At 37.3% G+C, this 16,495-nt stretch overlaps 1 protein-coding gene across 1 annotated transcript in view; it reads left to right on the forward strand.

The window, feature by feature from the left end:
- LOC121871992 (GRIP1-associated protein 1-like) overlaps positions 1 to 16,495 on the forward strand; it is a 119,838-nt gene that overhangs the window by 82,332 nt on the left and 21,011 nt on the right. Inside the window, exons 9-14 of the mRNA XM_042374612.1 lie at positions 177 to 358; positions 3,860 to 4,017; positions 5,061 to 5,207; positions 6,323 to 6,547; positions 15,006 to 15,083; positions 15,194 to 15,356. Coding sequence (XP_042230546.1) covers positions 177 to 358; positions 3,860 to 4,017; positions 5,061 to 5,207; positions 6,323 to 6,547; positions 15,006 to 15,083; positions 15,194 to 15,356 — 953 coding nt within the window. The remainder of the gene's footprint in view (positions 1 to 176; positions 359 to 3,859; positions 4,018 to 5,060; positions 5,208 to 6,322; positions 6,548 to 15,005; positions 15,084 to 15,193; positions 15,357 to 16,495) is intronic.

Below are 16,495 nucleotides of genomic sequence, written 5' to 3' on the forward strand. Positions count from 1 at the left end.
TGAACTTGTTTCCATTTCATTTTTTACCTCCATTCTGTTGCTATACAATACAGTACAGTGCTTTTCCATACTCTGCCTATCTTTCTTTTACTTCTTCTGCCTCAAATAGAATCATATTGTCTTCACTTTTTATACTCCGTTTATTAACACATCTTGCTCTTTTTGAATTATTGCAGGGCAAATTTAGTGACCATGCGCACATCCTTAGAAGAAACACAGACAGCTTTAGAAAAGTCTGAATTGAACCTCACCGAGAAAGTGGCCCAGAATGAGTCTCTTGTACAGTCTTCTGAACAGATGAAGCAAAAGCTGGAAGCTTCAGAGAATCTCATCATAGGAAAAGAAAAGGAACTTCAAGGTACAGTATCAACTTGGTGATTTTGACCAACTTGTAAGGAATAATAGGTACTCTACTCTTATAGTAGTTGGGTGATGTTTGAATCAGTTCTATTTTTTTTTGGTAGTATGCAGTGGCCTAAAATATGCATGAATCAGGCTTATTGAGCAACAAAATATATAGAACATTCTCAAATATCAAATGTGTATGTCTTGGAGGGGCCGTATATCACCTTGAGGTGCGAGAGGTGCAGCAGTATACCCCAACCCTTGGATCACGTCCACTTCATCTAGACCTGGTGTAGCAATCTGTGTATCGTTTTTCATTTTCTAAGGTTTCAGTAACTTTTTTTCATGCTTTTTGAATTTTGGGGTACTGTATATTGGGGGAGCCAGGCCAGGATTTTCTTTTGTTCATGTTTTACCTGATCCTGAGTGTTTGCCAGCCTCCTTGGCTTAATGCTTTTGTGTTATCTATGTTACGTTTATCATCTTTTGTCAGAATACATGCTGTGGGTTCTGTGCAACCATACATAAAGTCCTTTAGGTCTTAGGCTTACCTCAAGCTGTCATTTGATGGGCTCTCAAAGTTATTTTATGACTTCAATTCGTTTCTCAATCACTAGTTCCCAGGGTCTTTTGACTGTTCTGCCAGAAGGCTGTGGTTGCCAGGTAACCCACATATGATACAGCTTCCCAGCATTGGTTCCAGCTGGTAATTACAGTATGTACATCATATAACAGCTTAATGTAGTATAGTTTATGCAATATATACTTAAAGGTTGAATCCCTATCTACGTGTAGGTGTGTGATGTGTGTACCGACCTGTGGTGGAAAGGTCAGCATGCTCGCCTCGCAAGCAAACTGACCCGGGTTCAATTCCCAGGCAGGGTGAAACTATGGGCAAGTTTCTTTATGCCATTTGCCTCTGTCTACCCAGCAGTAATTGGGGACCTGGATATTAATCGATTTGCAGATCGTTTTCCGGGGTAATGGTTAGCCAGTGCAGTTGGAGAGTTGTCTGGTCTTCTCGGACTATTCCTTGACACTGGGTCATGCAACTCGTTAACTCAGGGTGTGATTGTTGTGTTGGCGACAGCTTCTACACCTTAAACAAATTCACGCCTAGGTGGCCCTTGGGCCGGCCATCCACGTTTCACGAGGGGCAACCATTATATTTATTTATAGGTGTCAGAATTTTCTCTGAAAAGGTATGTTTAGATGCTTTACAGTGTTTTATTATTTTCAAATGTTTTTAATTATTTTATGCCCTGGAGGGTACAGGATCATGCAAGTCATGCACATGTTGTACCACAATTTACTGATTGCAGATTGGTGAATCACAGATTGAAAATTAAAATATTCGATGAAAGTTACTCTACTGTACCGTATATCTCGGCCTACAAGGCGACGGGGTGTATAAGACGGCCCCCAAAATTTCCATTTAAAAAGTAGCTTTTGAGCCCTATTTGCTGTATAAGACCGGTACCCCAAATGTGACACTTACCATTGGGAGCTTACTGACCCAGTAGTCCTTTACCAACCATCCCATTGACCAGTGCTGTTTACACATCCTTGGTTTTTTAAAATAAAGCCAATTCACTTCAAGTAATGGCATCAAATTTTACCGGTTGGTGTAGTGTAAACACTAGTGACTCACTTAAAAGTTTGTTATTTAACTTGAACTAATGTCGGTGTCGAATACAATTGTTTCATTTACTTAAAATGGATTTACCGATTTATTTGTTTATTTATATCATACTGTAATATATTAAACACACTGGAAGTATTTTCTTTAATTTATAAGCTTGCTTCAGCGAGCTACAGTATTCTAATTCAATAGTGTTTCATTAGGATTTGAGTGAAAAAGATTACTGTACATACTTACTACATACATTTATTACACAAATATATATATATATATATATATATATATATGTATATATATATATATATATATATATATATATATATATATATATATATATATATATATATATATATATATATATATATATATATATATATATATATATATATATTCACAATATTTTATAATTGCAGTCATGTACTGAATATTCTATGTAAAAAATATAAATTTTAAATGAATTATTTCTAGTGTGGTCGACTTCCTACACAAAGATGGGCTATAAATAGCCGTCTTATCTCCCCTCTGTTCTGAGAGAGAAGGTCTTGGTAAATAACTTTTGTTTGTTTATTTTCATTGTTTGTCTAATTTATCATGTTGTATCAAAGTAATATTACTAAAAGTTTTAGGCAGCTACCAAACAGGGAGATTCTACTGCCTGGGAAGATATTGGAAGCATAATGTACAGTATTGTCTAATGGTAGATCCTACTTCCATATGGCATCACGAAAATTTTGACCAAGTCTTAGGTTGCTGATTTATCTTACTGCCTCATTTACACACAATTGCAGAGTTTCAATTGTTTCTCTTCCTTTGACAACACAACATACATACAATATAATGTTTCACCTTTGATCTTTTTTCCATTTATTTATGGTTGGTTATTTAAAATAATGCCAATTCACTTCAAGTATTGGCATCAAATTTTACCCGCTGGTGTACACTAGTGACTCACTTAAGCGTCAGTTATTTAACTGGAACTAATGTTGGTGTGAGTAAAATATTTCCATTTACTTGAAATAGATTTGCCGATTTATTTGTTTATTTATTTACCGGTAGTTATAATATATTGTAATACATTAAACACACTGCAAGTATTTTCTTTAATTTATATACTTGTTTTGCGAAAAAGGGAAGCTACCATTATACCTGGTAGGTGAAGTTGACCAGACATTTATGATCATTAAGGACCAAACTCCGAATCCATGACATGACTTCTGTTAATCATTCTCATCCTAAATTTACCACTGTCGGTAGTTTCAAGAATTAACGCAGTCATTTACTGAATATTCTTTGCAAAAAAATTAATTTTAAATTAATTATTTATAGGAGATAAGTATTATGATCAGTAAATATACAGATATGCATTACTGACCACCTCCGAACACAAGGACGGCCAAAAATAGCCACAGGCGGTCACTGTCAAGGTCGCTTTCCCTTTCTCGTCACTGGCAAATGGGGGGGGGGGTGATGATAGCAGCTGTGTTTATTACCGGGGTATATTGTTCTTTTACGGTATGTTAGACTGGTTTATAATACGTTTTTATTATTTTAATATACCGGTAATCTTCATTTTAATCCAGCTTCCCAAATGTAAGTTTCAGTATAAAATAATTGGTGGTAGGACCTTGTGAGTGGTTTACCATGTTTCCATCACCACTCTTGACACGCTAAACCGCAAAATTTAAGAGGTAAGAATTTTATCTCTGGTGCTTAAGACGACCCCCTAACTTTGGGCTGATTTTTTTTTTCTTCAAATTCCGTCTTGTAGGCCGAGATATACATATGTTCTTGAGTCGTGACTACTATATAACTGGAAAATGCTTGTGTTATTTTACCCATAATGAATCACTGATTCAGGGTCCCTCTTTTCAGATACTCAGGTGAAAGTACAAACTTTGACAGACGAAGTTGCTCATTTGTTAGGAGAGAATGATACATTGGAGAGGGAGAAAAGAGAGTTTCAACAACAAGTTACTGAGCTAAATGTAAAGTGGGAGTCCCAGCAAATGGAATTGGTGGAGCAAACAAAGGTAATATCTCTTTTGTTTTTGTTTTTCTAAATATGTATATGCATGACTGTGAGTGATGATTACAATATGTTTAGATATTAACCCTTTCACAGTGGGAGGTTACCCTTAGCTGAATAAAAAGGCAAGTGCGTGACATGCGGTGAAAGGGTTAACCAAGGTTTGTAATTTTTCTGTCACCAAACAAATGAAGATTTAGTTCCAGAAACACTTTGAATCAGCTTAGATGTCATTGTGATTAGTCCATTTAGCTGAAAACCAAACAACCTCCCATTAAGCGACTTGTGTAAAAGTAATCACTAAATTTATGGTTTGGAAATGCAGGTAACCCAAAATCCTAGTAACACCATCCAGCATTTAAAATAAAAGGCTAATGAGTTGTGAAATTACACAGCCTTCTGGCTGCCAAGCTCTTTCAATAAACCGTTAATTATTGTTAATTATTATTATTATTATTATTATTATTACCTCACCCATGCTTTATTGACCTTATTGTACAGTATATATTACAGGCTTCAATCCATTCATTTCCCAGCAATTTCTCTCCTGGTTCAAATGTTTGTTCAGACCTTGTTTCTTAGAGATTAGGTAGTGCTGTCACCTCAGTATTGTAGCACTTCTGGTTTTAGTTGGCTGAGTCACACAATGTGTAGTGTTATTAATTCAATCACATAATCTTGTTTAGTCTATTTATGTAAGAGTTTGTGTACATCCTATGAGTTTTGGTATAGCCCAAGTTGTGTCAAAGGGAACCCTATCTCACAACTATATATCTCAGTGTCTAAAGGCAAATTTTTATTGCCAAATTTTAATGCCTGTTTCTGTGTTGAATTTTATTTTAGTGTGACCCAGAATAGAGTGAAAAGAGCTTTTATTTTAGTAAGAGTAGGGGCTTACTGGATGTCCCATATCAAGACTATCAATAAATGGACATGGATGCAATATTCTCCCTTTAACTTTGTTATTGTGTATGATATCTTCTCCACTTTTTTATTTATTTGTCAAATACTGTATCAGCAATTCAAATTATGCTCTGTATTGTTCAGTTGGCTGAAAGTCGGCGAAATCTCATGGAAGAGATGAAGGTTCACATGGAAGAGGAGAGGCAGCGACACAAGCATGAGGTGGAGGACATCTCTGTTCACCATGGAGAAGAGATTGCCACTCTCTCAACCGAAAACCAACAGCTTAAGGTAACGGCAGTGTCATATCTGTAACAAGTAAAGCTTTATTACTACCTAGAATGTTGCATTAATTGCAGAAAAGCTGTTTTGAAAATATTTGGTGTAATGAAGTAGAAATACCAAGCTTCACAGTGATATCTAAATAAGGGTGTAGGATACCTCACAGTGGAGTTATTAAATACCCTGGAAGTGATTGTATAAAGCATCATGTGACCCAGTGTTATTGCCATGACAGTACAGATACTGTACAGTATTCCGTTCCTCAGTCTCCATATGTTTTCTATGATGACTTATAGAAGAAAAATTTAAAAATTTATCGATGCAAAATATTATGTGGTGATATTCTCGATTCCTTTAGCTAATTTTACTGATAAACATATTTAACCCTGGCGTTGTTCCAGAATAAAATACCTGAGTGCGCTGCTCTCCTACAAAGGGTTAAGTGGACAGTATTACATGACTACCGGTATATAGGAATAATTTAAATTTACTAGGTCAGTTGAATATGACTAATTAATTTGTGTTATTAGAGGTAGAATAATTACTTACTGTAAGTCAGACGATCCTTGTATCAAAACCTCTTGAAACATACAGTGCCATTAGTGCCTATTTTTATCTCTTCTATACTCTAGAAATTTTGAACAAATGACCAAGAACTACTAAAATGAATGTAGGTTGCCATTTACTGCCAAGGTATGTGTGTAGATGTGAGCATTTCTTAGTAAACAGATTTTGCAGCCTCGAAAGACAGCCCTGTTTTCCTGTTAGTTTAAGACCCATAACTTTGTTTATTTGGCTATATTACAACACTTACCAGGACACATTACTGTAAAGTAGCAGGAATTGTTATGCTTAGGAATAATGTTTTGTATGGCTACCAGTGGGAAAAAAACACTAGTGCTTTACCCCTTTAAATTACCTTGGTTAAGATTGGTTGTGGTGAATGAGTTACACTGAAAGAGTAAATTAATTCTTGTTACCTGTCTGTGTGTCCATCATTTTCACTCCACCAAATATTTTGAAAATTTTTCCCTGTTGCTCAAAATGTATGTCGACCTTTATCAGTTGTTTACTATTGCACACTTGGGGTATCTTTATTAACAAAAATTTTTATTCAAATCCAGAATCAGCTTCAGGATGTAAACAAAAGGGTAGATGAAGTAATGGATCTGAAGGAGCAGGTGAGGACTTTGGAACAGGATAAGTGTAAGATGGAAGAGGAAAATTGTCAACTTATGGGAGACCTCAAGGAAGCTCACAAGCAGACTCAGGAGGAGATCAATAGGGTGACAGCAGAGAAGGTACAGGAGATGGAAGAACTAAGCTGGAAGTGGGAAGAGGAAAAGAAAGTGAGTAAGATGAACAAGGGGCCCTTCAACAATATAAAGGAGGGACCTTGTCAAGAGTAGATTTTGCAGTTTTCTTTCCTTCCCCAATAATCATTAAAAATGGAGGTTTGTTCCTGCAGTCTCATTTTATAGCCAAGCCCACAGCAAGGCTGCTTGAGTAATACAGATACAGTACTAAGCCTGGTAAGTATTAGATCCAGGTGACAAAAAGCATTAATGACAGGTTAGCATCCCTTGATAAGATCTACCTGTGGAACAACAACTGTTACCCATAAAAAAGAAACAAAGTCAAATTTCCCCTCAAAATGAGGAGACTGCTAAGCCATGATGTCACACTTGCCTGCATGAACTTGCTAGTCAGCTCTTACAGGTCAACCATTGTAGATTTAGGATCAATACCCACTTATTAGCTTTTTTCTAAAACTCGTAACAGCGGATCTCCCAGTGGGCGAAGGAAAGTCAGATGTACAACAACCATGTCTATTCTTGTGGTAATGTCTTATACACCTGTGACAGGTACACAAAAAACACACAAATAGTCCCCAAACACGTTCACACTGTTATGTACAATCATAATCGATTGCGAGTGACAGCAAAGTACCCGGCAGTACAATACTGTATAGAGAAATAAGAGGCATGGCCTAGCAGAGATAGAATTAGTCACAGATATAATTCATAAAGAAGGAACATGCGGTCAACAAGATGACGACTTAACAGTAAGGTGGTATGCGCCTATAGGAAAATATGTAATAAGACAGTGCCTCAATGGCAATATAATCACAATAATATTTTACACACGTATGTTCAAATTTGATGAGGTGATTGAGTGTCTATAGTCAATGAAACGATGTTTGTACTCGGGTATGATTTCTTATGCCACAATGTAGATCCCACTATGTACATGGATGCCCTGCCTCTTACTGCCCCCCCCTCCCCCCAGTGCGATGGAGCCACCTGTCATGCCCTGCACCTGTGCCATGGGGTTGGGAGTTGATTCAAAATTTTCTCAGCATTTAATAAACACTACACCCAGGCTCTAATGCTCTCTAAAAGTGGGCCGCGGGCATTAGACTGAGGTGACGTTGCCAGGCATTGCACCCCAATCCTTGCAGCCAATCCCATGACAAACTAACTCATAGCTTCTGTTAGCTGCTAACACCCTGGTGAACATTAGACAAAGCTGCTTTAGGCCTGTTTGGGCACTGCTGCCTTCCTCCCTGAGACCATGGTGCATCGCGAGATGTGAATGGGCCTCACTGGCGGCGAATATGACAGTAATAAACTTATCAAAAGAAGTACAGTAGAACGTCGATATAACACGAGATAGGTTCCAAGAGAGGTCGCATCAAACCGAATTTGCACTAAATCGAAGTGTTGTTTCAATGGAATAATTTAGTTTGGTACTTGAGAGAAACACAAAATACTAAAAATACTGACAGTCTACCCAGATGCACCTCAGCCCATCTCCTAGAATAAACAAAATATTGTTTTTTGTAGTATTATGTTAAAACAAACACTCATAAATCAACACAGCTAAAATTAAGGGATAAAAATGGTCTGTTTACTGGCTGGGAAGATGGGGGTAGAGGGAGGGGGGGTGAGGTGATATGTTTGACAGTTGATGCCAAGGTCTAGTGCTTATTTATTTATCTGTCCTTAAGAGTTTTTCTCTTATAAAATGTCACTAAACTGACCTGGGAGAATATAATTAACATTGCTGGAATTTTTATAAGATAGTGATTAGTTTGAATATAAACATGCTATAGTTCACATTAGACATACAAATTTTTATCTCTTGTGCAAAATATATGACGTTTATATTCAAATTATTCGCTGTCTTGCAAGGATTCTAGCAATGCAAATTGCTAAATTGGGAGGGGGGGGAGGTGACGTGACAGTGACATGTTTGACAGTTGTGCTGAAGGTCTAGTGAAATATTTATTTGTTTATTTATGTCCTTTAGATCGAGTTTTAGTTTTTTGTTTTTAAAATGTCACAGAAGTGACCAGGGAGAATATAATTTACATTGCTGGAATCTTATAAGATAGTGATTAATTTGAATATAAACATGCTATAGTTTGCACTAGACAAAAATTTTTGTAATCATTAGTACATTATTTTGAGTACATGTACAGTACAGCTTTGCCCTTAGGACAGTGTAGTGTGCCCAGAGAAACACTAGGCGCGAATTTTAAAATATGATGTGCCAGATTGACTCGCGCAAAATAGGAAAGATTTGCTTTAAATTAAAACATTGTCCTTAATTGTGGGTGTCGCTTTAAATCGGTAATCTTAAATTGAATCGCTTTAAATCGACGTTCTACTGTACTGCATATACAGTACAAGCCATCTGGTTGCACTTGACTATAAAATGGAATTTCAGAAGCACAGTTTTGTGGGTGTGGGTGGGTGGGAGGGATCATGTAAGTACCGTATAATAAATCAAATTTAAATCATTCTGGATAATTTTTTCTGACAATATTTCAATTCTTTTTAGTTACTATTTATAGAATTGATTCAAGATAGGGATTTTTATTTTTTGTTTATTTTATTTTTTTATTTATTTTTATTACAGTATACAGTTTTACCCCGCCTAACGCGGTTTCACTTAACGCGTTTTCGCATATACGCGGTGCCTTGCCAAAGCTGAACTTTCACTTAACGCGGATTTTTTCCACATATACGCGGTGAGTGTCCGAGACGCTATTTTTAGATTTGCCCCACCCGCCACCCTGCCTGACTGCCTGTTTTAGCTCATAAAATTCATACAAATTACCAGGCCAGAATATAATTTACATTGCTGGAATTCTTATAATTTGGTGATCATTTTGAATATAAACATCATATATTTTGCTTTAAACTTACAATTTTTAGATAAAATTTTTTCTAGGTAACTATGGTATCTTTTGTGCAAAATATATGACATTTATATTCAAAATATTCCTGGTCTTACAAGGAATCCAGCAATGTCAATTATATTATCCTAACTTTAGTTTGAGGTATTATTTATTAAAATTTAGTGGTTATCCCACACATCTCCTTGGGACGGTTGGTGGGGGGTGGGGGGGAGGGAGGGACCAACCGACCATCTGTTACCCTGTGAAGAATTATTATTTTTTTTATTAACTGAAGATATTTGTTTTAGCTCATAAAATTCATACAAATTACCCGGTCAGAATATAATTTACATTGCTGGAATTCTTATAATTTGGTGATCATTTTGAATATAAACATCATAGATTTTGCTTTAAACTTACAATTTTTAGATAAAATTTTTTCTCTAGGTAACTATGGTATCTTTTGTGCAAAATATATGACATTTATATTCAAAATATTCCTGGTCTTACAAGGAATCCAGCAATGTCAATTATATTATCCTAACTTTAATCTGAGGTATTATTTAATACTAAATGTTAAAAACTCTGGAAGGGAGGATTGGTGGGGGGTGGGGGGAGGGTTGGGACTGACCGCGCGGTTGGAAGAGGGGGGGAGGCAAGGTGGGGTACTTTGATTGACAGATAGTGTTGTGAAGATTATTTTTTTTTTATTAACTGAAGATATTTGTTTTAGCTCATAAAATTCATACAAATTACCCGGTCAGAATATAATTTACATTGCTGGAATTCTTATAATTTGGTGATCATTTTGAATATAAACATCATATATTTTGCTTTAAACTTACAATTTTTAGATAAAAATTTTTCTCTAGGTAACTATGTTATCTTTTGTGCAAAATATATGACATTTATATTCAAAATATTCCTGGTCTTACAAGGAATCCAGCAATGTCAATTATATTTTCCTAACTTTAGTTTGAGGTTATCCCACACATCTCCTTGGGACGGTTGGTGGGGGGTGGGGGGGGGAGGGAGGGACCGACCGACCATCTGTTAGCCGGCTGTGTAGTGTGAGAGGGGGAGGGAGTTGAGTCCATTATTTGAATGGACATTAACTTGGCGACTGTATTTCTCTATTTCTCTTAAGTATTAATTGTGTGCATGTACCATCATAAAATTAAGATGTTATTTTTACTACAACATAGGTATGTGCCTTCAAAAAGTGGAGTTTGGGGGTCGGGCCGGTTTCTATTGGAATTAATCCCATATGTTCTGTTGTTCACTTAACGCGGATTTCACTTAACGCGGGACCCTCTGGGTTCAATTGACCGCGTTAAGTGGGGTACAACTGTAGTCTGCATTTACGCGGTCAATTGAACCAATGGAGGCCCGCGTAAAACGAGAGACGCGTAAATGAAATAGCAGAACAGAACATATGGGATTAATTGAAATAGAGACTGGGTCTACCCCCAAACTCCACTTTTTCCGACACAATACATATGTTGTAGTAAAAATAACATCTTAATTGTATGATGGTATGCACACACAATTAATAATTAAGAGAAATATCAATAAAATTCGGTTTTTTAACACTTACGTTAGTAGAAAAGCTGGGTCGGCACACATGGATGGCAGCTGGTTCCGAGGCAGAGGGCAGATTAGTTGCCCTCCGGTGAATCACTTTCACTTTCACTACTCGCAGAGGTTTGCATGGCCTCCCAGACAAACCCCTCAAAGTCCATATCCTCACTGTCAATACAGTGGTCCCTCGGTTAATGAGCACAATCCGTTCCAGCAGGTTGCTTGTTAACCGAAAAACTCGTTAACCGAAACCATTGTTTCAATGGGTTTTTGGGTAATTGGTTCCAACTCACCGAAAATTGCCTAAATTCAACAAAAAAGGTAGAAAAGTACACTTACTTTGAGGTGTGTATGTAGAAGGCTCCTGGATGATGATGATGAAGATGGGAATTAAAATGGGGGTGGAGGAGAGGGGAGAAGAGAAGGCATTGGGGTGGAAGAGAAGTCACCCCATGGCACCATTTCACCCATAGAAAAAGTGCAAAAGAGGGCATGCAAGATTATTCTCTCCCCTTCCTACTCCACATATCAAGAAGCGCTCAACACACTGACCCTTTCGACTCTCACTGACCATCACCACGACCTCATCTGCAAATTTGGTAAGAAGCTTCTACACCATCCTCGACACCGGCTCCTACTGCCACCTGAGATCCCTAGTCCGAGAATTGCTGTTCGACACCACAACCGCATCCAGCCCATACGTGCACGAACTGATCGCTATAAGAACAGCCCAGTCCCAACCATTGTAAAAATTATCAATATCTTGTAATAAACCAGTGTATTCACTCCCAGTAAACACTACTCCTTGCACTGTCACTATGTTGAAATGAACTGTAGTTTGAGCTTTTCCCCATCTAGTTATTATATGTCTTATTTGTGTCACTTATGTTACTTGTATATTATTTGAAATTCGAAACCCATTCCCCAAATATGTAACTGTATATTTTCAGCCTTCTGGCTGCCAAGCTCTTTCAATAAACCGTTAATTATTATTATTATTATTATTATTAAAATTTTAGTTCTCTTGGTGTAATTCAAGATTATTTTCTTTAAATCAGCACTGCACTGCATTATACAGTTGTACCCCGCTTAACGCGGTCAATTGAACCCACAGGGTACCGCGTTAAATGAAAACCACGTTAAGTGAACAACAGAACATATGGGATTAATTCCAATAGAGACCGGCCCGACCCCCAAACTCCACTTTTTGACGACACACAACTATGTTCTAGTAAAAATAACATCTTAATTTTATGATGGTACATGCACACAATTAATACTTAAGAGAAATACAGTCGCCAAGTTAATGTCCATTCAAATAATGGACACGACTCCCTCCCCCTCTCACACTACACTGCCGGCTCTTCCCTCTTTGAGAAATTTTTGGGGGAAACCACTAGATTTGAATAAATAATACCTCAAACTAAAGTTAGGATAATATAATTGACATTGCTGGATTCCTTGTAAGACCAGGAATATTTTGAATATAAATGTCATATATTTTGCACAAAAGATAACATATTTACTCAGAGTAAACATTATATCTAAAATTTGTATGTCTAATGCAAAATCTATGATGTTTATATTCAAAATGATCATCAAATTGTAAGAATTCCAGCAATGTAAATTATATTCTGGCCGTGTAATTTGTATGAATTTTATGAGCTAAAACAAATATCTTCAATTAATAAAAAAAAAATATTCTTCATGACACTATCTGTCAATCAAAGTACCCCACCTTGCCTCCCCCCCTCTTCCAACCGCGCCAGATGGTGTTCCGTCCCAACCCTTCCCCCCCCCTCCCCCTACCAACCCTCCCTACCAGAGAAGCTTTGGGAGAAAATAGTAATTTATATTTTTAGTAATAAATAATAACTCAGATTAAAGTTAGGATAATATAATTGACATTGCTGGATTCCTTGTAAGACCAGGAATATTTTGAATATAAATGTCATATATTTTGCACAAAAGATAACATATTTACTCAGAGTAAACCTTATATCTAAAATTTGTATGTCTAATGCAAAATCTATGATGTTTATATTCAAAATGATCATGAAATTGTAAGAATTCCAGCAATGTAAATCATATTCTGGCCGGGTAATTTGTATGAATTTTATGAGCTAAAACAAATATCTTCAGATAATAAAAAAAAAAAATATTCCTCACACCGTGCCAGATGGTCGGGCGGTCCCTTCCTCCCCCATCTCCCACCAACCCTCCCTACCAGATGTGTGGGAAAACCAGAATATTTACCTTTTTAGTAATAAATAATACCTCAAACTAAAGTTAGGACAATATAATTGACATTGCTGGATTCCTTGTAAGACCAGGAATATTTTGAATATAAATGTCATATATTTTGCACAAAAGATAACATATTTACTCAGAGTAAACATTATATCTAAAATTTGTATGTCTAATGCAAAATCTATGATGTTTATATTCTAAATGATCATCATATTGTAAGAATTCCAGCAATGTAAATTATACTCTGGCCGGGTAATTTGTATGAATTTTATGAGCTAAATAAAAAAAAATATATACTTCACCGCGTATATGAGTAGATGAACCGTGTTAAGTGAAAGTTCGGTTCTGGTGAGGCACTGCGTATATGAGAAATCGCGTTAAGTGAAACCGCGTTAAGCGGGGTACAACTGTATATTGTCAATATGTAAAATACATTTCAAAATTACCAATAATTTGCTTGGAAACACAGAAAAAAAGCGTTTAGTTGAAGAGAGTCTCAAGCAAGATGTTACCTCCACGGAAAACAGAGAGAGACTAACGCCTGTCTGGTGTATTAACAGGCTGGATGGCACGCCAGAAACTAGTTTCTTTACCTTCAATTATGTTCAATAATTGTTAAAATGACTAAAAAAGTTAATATTAAACTTTTAAAATTATTGAATAGTATAAACTTCTTGATATTTACTAAAATAGTAAGGAATTTAAGCCCTAAAAGCGATTACTGTATTGACGGACTAATACTACAGCTGGTGGACCGCCAAATGCAAGCGAAAACATGTTGAAGTCGGCTCGTAAAAAACTTGTTAATCGAGGGATTGCTCGTTAACCGAAGTTAAGAATCTTATGGAAGGTAAATCGTTAACCGAAATCTCGTTAACCGAGGGATCACTGTATCACTATCACTGACTTGGGCTGGCTGTGGTTGTGGTAGGTTGCGGGCGAGGAAGTCCTCAATACTACGTTGATGACTAGCATTGATGTTGTTGAGATAGATCCGGATATACGGCTCCATAACTTTCGTCAGATGGTTATTAGACGCTTTATACTGATGCTTGTCTGGGTCGTTGTCAAGGATGAGCTTAATTTTCTCCCCCAACTCGTTGATTTCCTTCACATTATCATGGCTTGGTCCAGGTAATTCAATGTTTTTCTCTGGTGGTGGGGTTCCCGCGGAAGCCATTGTGAGTTGTGAGGGGAATAGCGGGCACAAGAGAGAACTGTATACTCGGACTGAGAACAATGAGACAGGCCCGGCTAGGTCAGCGACTTCTACCCTCTGGTGGCAGGGCACGTCATGTTACATTAGACCAATCACAGCTAGCGGCGGAGGGAGGTAAGGATGTGTGGCTCAATCACAGTCCGATACGTCATATGACATCAGCGATAACGTAAGAGCGGCCTAATGCGCACCACTCACCGCGCCGCTTCCCGTGTATGGTCAAGAATGGACCGCGTGGGTAAAAAATGGCACGGCGGTCCGGGCCTCTCCATCTGCTCGCCGCGTAAATTACCAAATTTACCGCGTAATTAAAGCATTTTCATTCTGGCAAGGCGCCGCGTAAATGACCAAACGCGTAAACAAAAACCGCGTAAATGCTGACTATATTGTATTGAAATATTGTGCAACAGGGAACCTATTTGCTTTTGGTTGGTAGTAGAGGGACAGCATCAAATTTTATATACTGTATTGTGTTAAGTAGATTCTGCCTTACTTTTAAATGTGGGTTTACTAAAGTGAAGAAAAAAATGTAATAAAAATATGAATAGACTATCACTATGATATTTTTCAGGACTTTCAGACACAACTTGAAATCAGTACCATACAGTGTCAGGAAGCGGAGGAAACTGTAGAGACTCTGAAACGAAAGGTAATGTTAAACTCCTCGTAGTTCATGATGACAAAAAAACACAAATTTCAAGATACCTTGTGACGTGAATGAAATTTTAAACTGGCCCCTTAAACCTCATTTATATTCAGGTTGCAGATGGAGAGGAAGAACAACGAATCCATGAACGCAAAGGCATGACATTACTAAAAGACCTTAAAAAGCAACTTGCAGTGGAGAAGAAACGTGCTGATCGTCTTCAAGAAAAACTAAGCCAGTTGCTGACTGATCCTGCTCAGTTGACTGCCATCACAAGTGAGTCATCATTTGTACACCTAACTAATAAAAGAACCCTACCTAACCTGACCCATAATTTATAACTTGCACATAGATCAGACAACTCATGTATAGTGAACAGCACCACAAGTTGACATCCCAAGAGTTTTTAGGACACCTGACAGACAGGTGTGACTTTGACTAAACTCCAGAAATTAAACCATCTCTCTAAGTTTAGAGCCTCTTAAGCCTCCACTATAATGGTCAAGTCCATTAAGCTCACACAGCCTTGCATGCATGGCTTTTGAGGCAACTCAGGTCCCTCCCTTCTTCCTTTGGGGTGCTAAGGTGAGATGGAATTGAAGGGGTTATTAGTTCCAATTACAATTGTCTGCAGTTACACTTGTCTGGTTCTGCTAACCTGTGGTCTTGCTGACTGTACAGGAATCGTATAGTCTCATTTATCATTGTTTATTCCCAATGTTGGAAACCTTTACTACATCTCCTTTACTCCATCATTGTTTGCCTGGAAGATACTCTCATTTATTTTCATCCTGCTTACTATGTCATCTGATACCTTGCATGTTGATTGATTCATTGACTAATTTCTTTTGCTACCTCCATGAATAAATTTAAAGAAACTGGTTATATTTGAACAGGGACTTTCTAGCTAACCTTTAGTCAAAGTCATTGTGATGATCAAAGCATGTGACTTGGAACACTCGGTGCATTTTTAACTACAGTACAGTCGGCCCTTAACATAAGCGGAGGTTAGGTAACAGAGATACCCGTGAATGTTAAAAATCCGTGTACTATTGCTGCCCCCTAAAAAAATCCCTGGCCCCCCATGTCCTTATTTACCGTATATACCTGTGTGTATTTCGAGTTTTTAAGACCAAATTATTTGGCAAAAATTGGGGGTCGACCTCTAAACAGGTAATAGTTTTGTTAGGTTGAAAAATATTTACCAGTAACTACCAGTAAACAATGGAAACGACGCACCAACGCACCACCAGCTGTGGGTGTCGGTACAGTTGCCAGGGCAGATCTCTTGCGTCATCATAGCAAGCCCAAAGTAGCCAAATGCATGGTATAGTATGCACAGGACGATGTAAAACATAAAGTATTCATTTTTTAAAGTTTTTGTTCATTACATTTGAAACATCAATCTTTGATAA

This window comes from Homarus americanus, unplaced genomic scaffold (assembly GCF_018991925.1).
Source record: "Homarus americanus isolate GMGI-L3 unplaced genomic scaffold, GMGI_Hamer_2.0 scaffold51476, whole genome shotgun sequence".
In the NCBI taxonomy this organism is placed as follows: Eukaryota; Metazoa; Arthropoda; class Malacostraca; order Decapoda; family Nephropidae; genus Homarus; species Homarus americanus.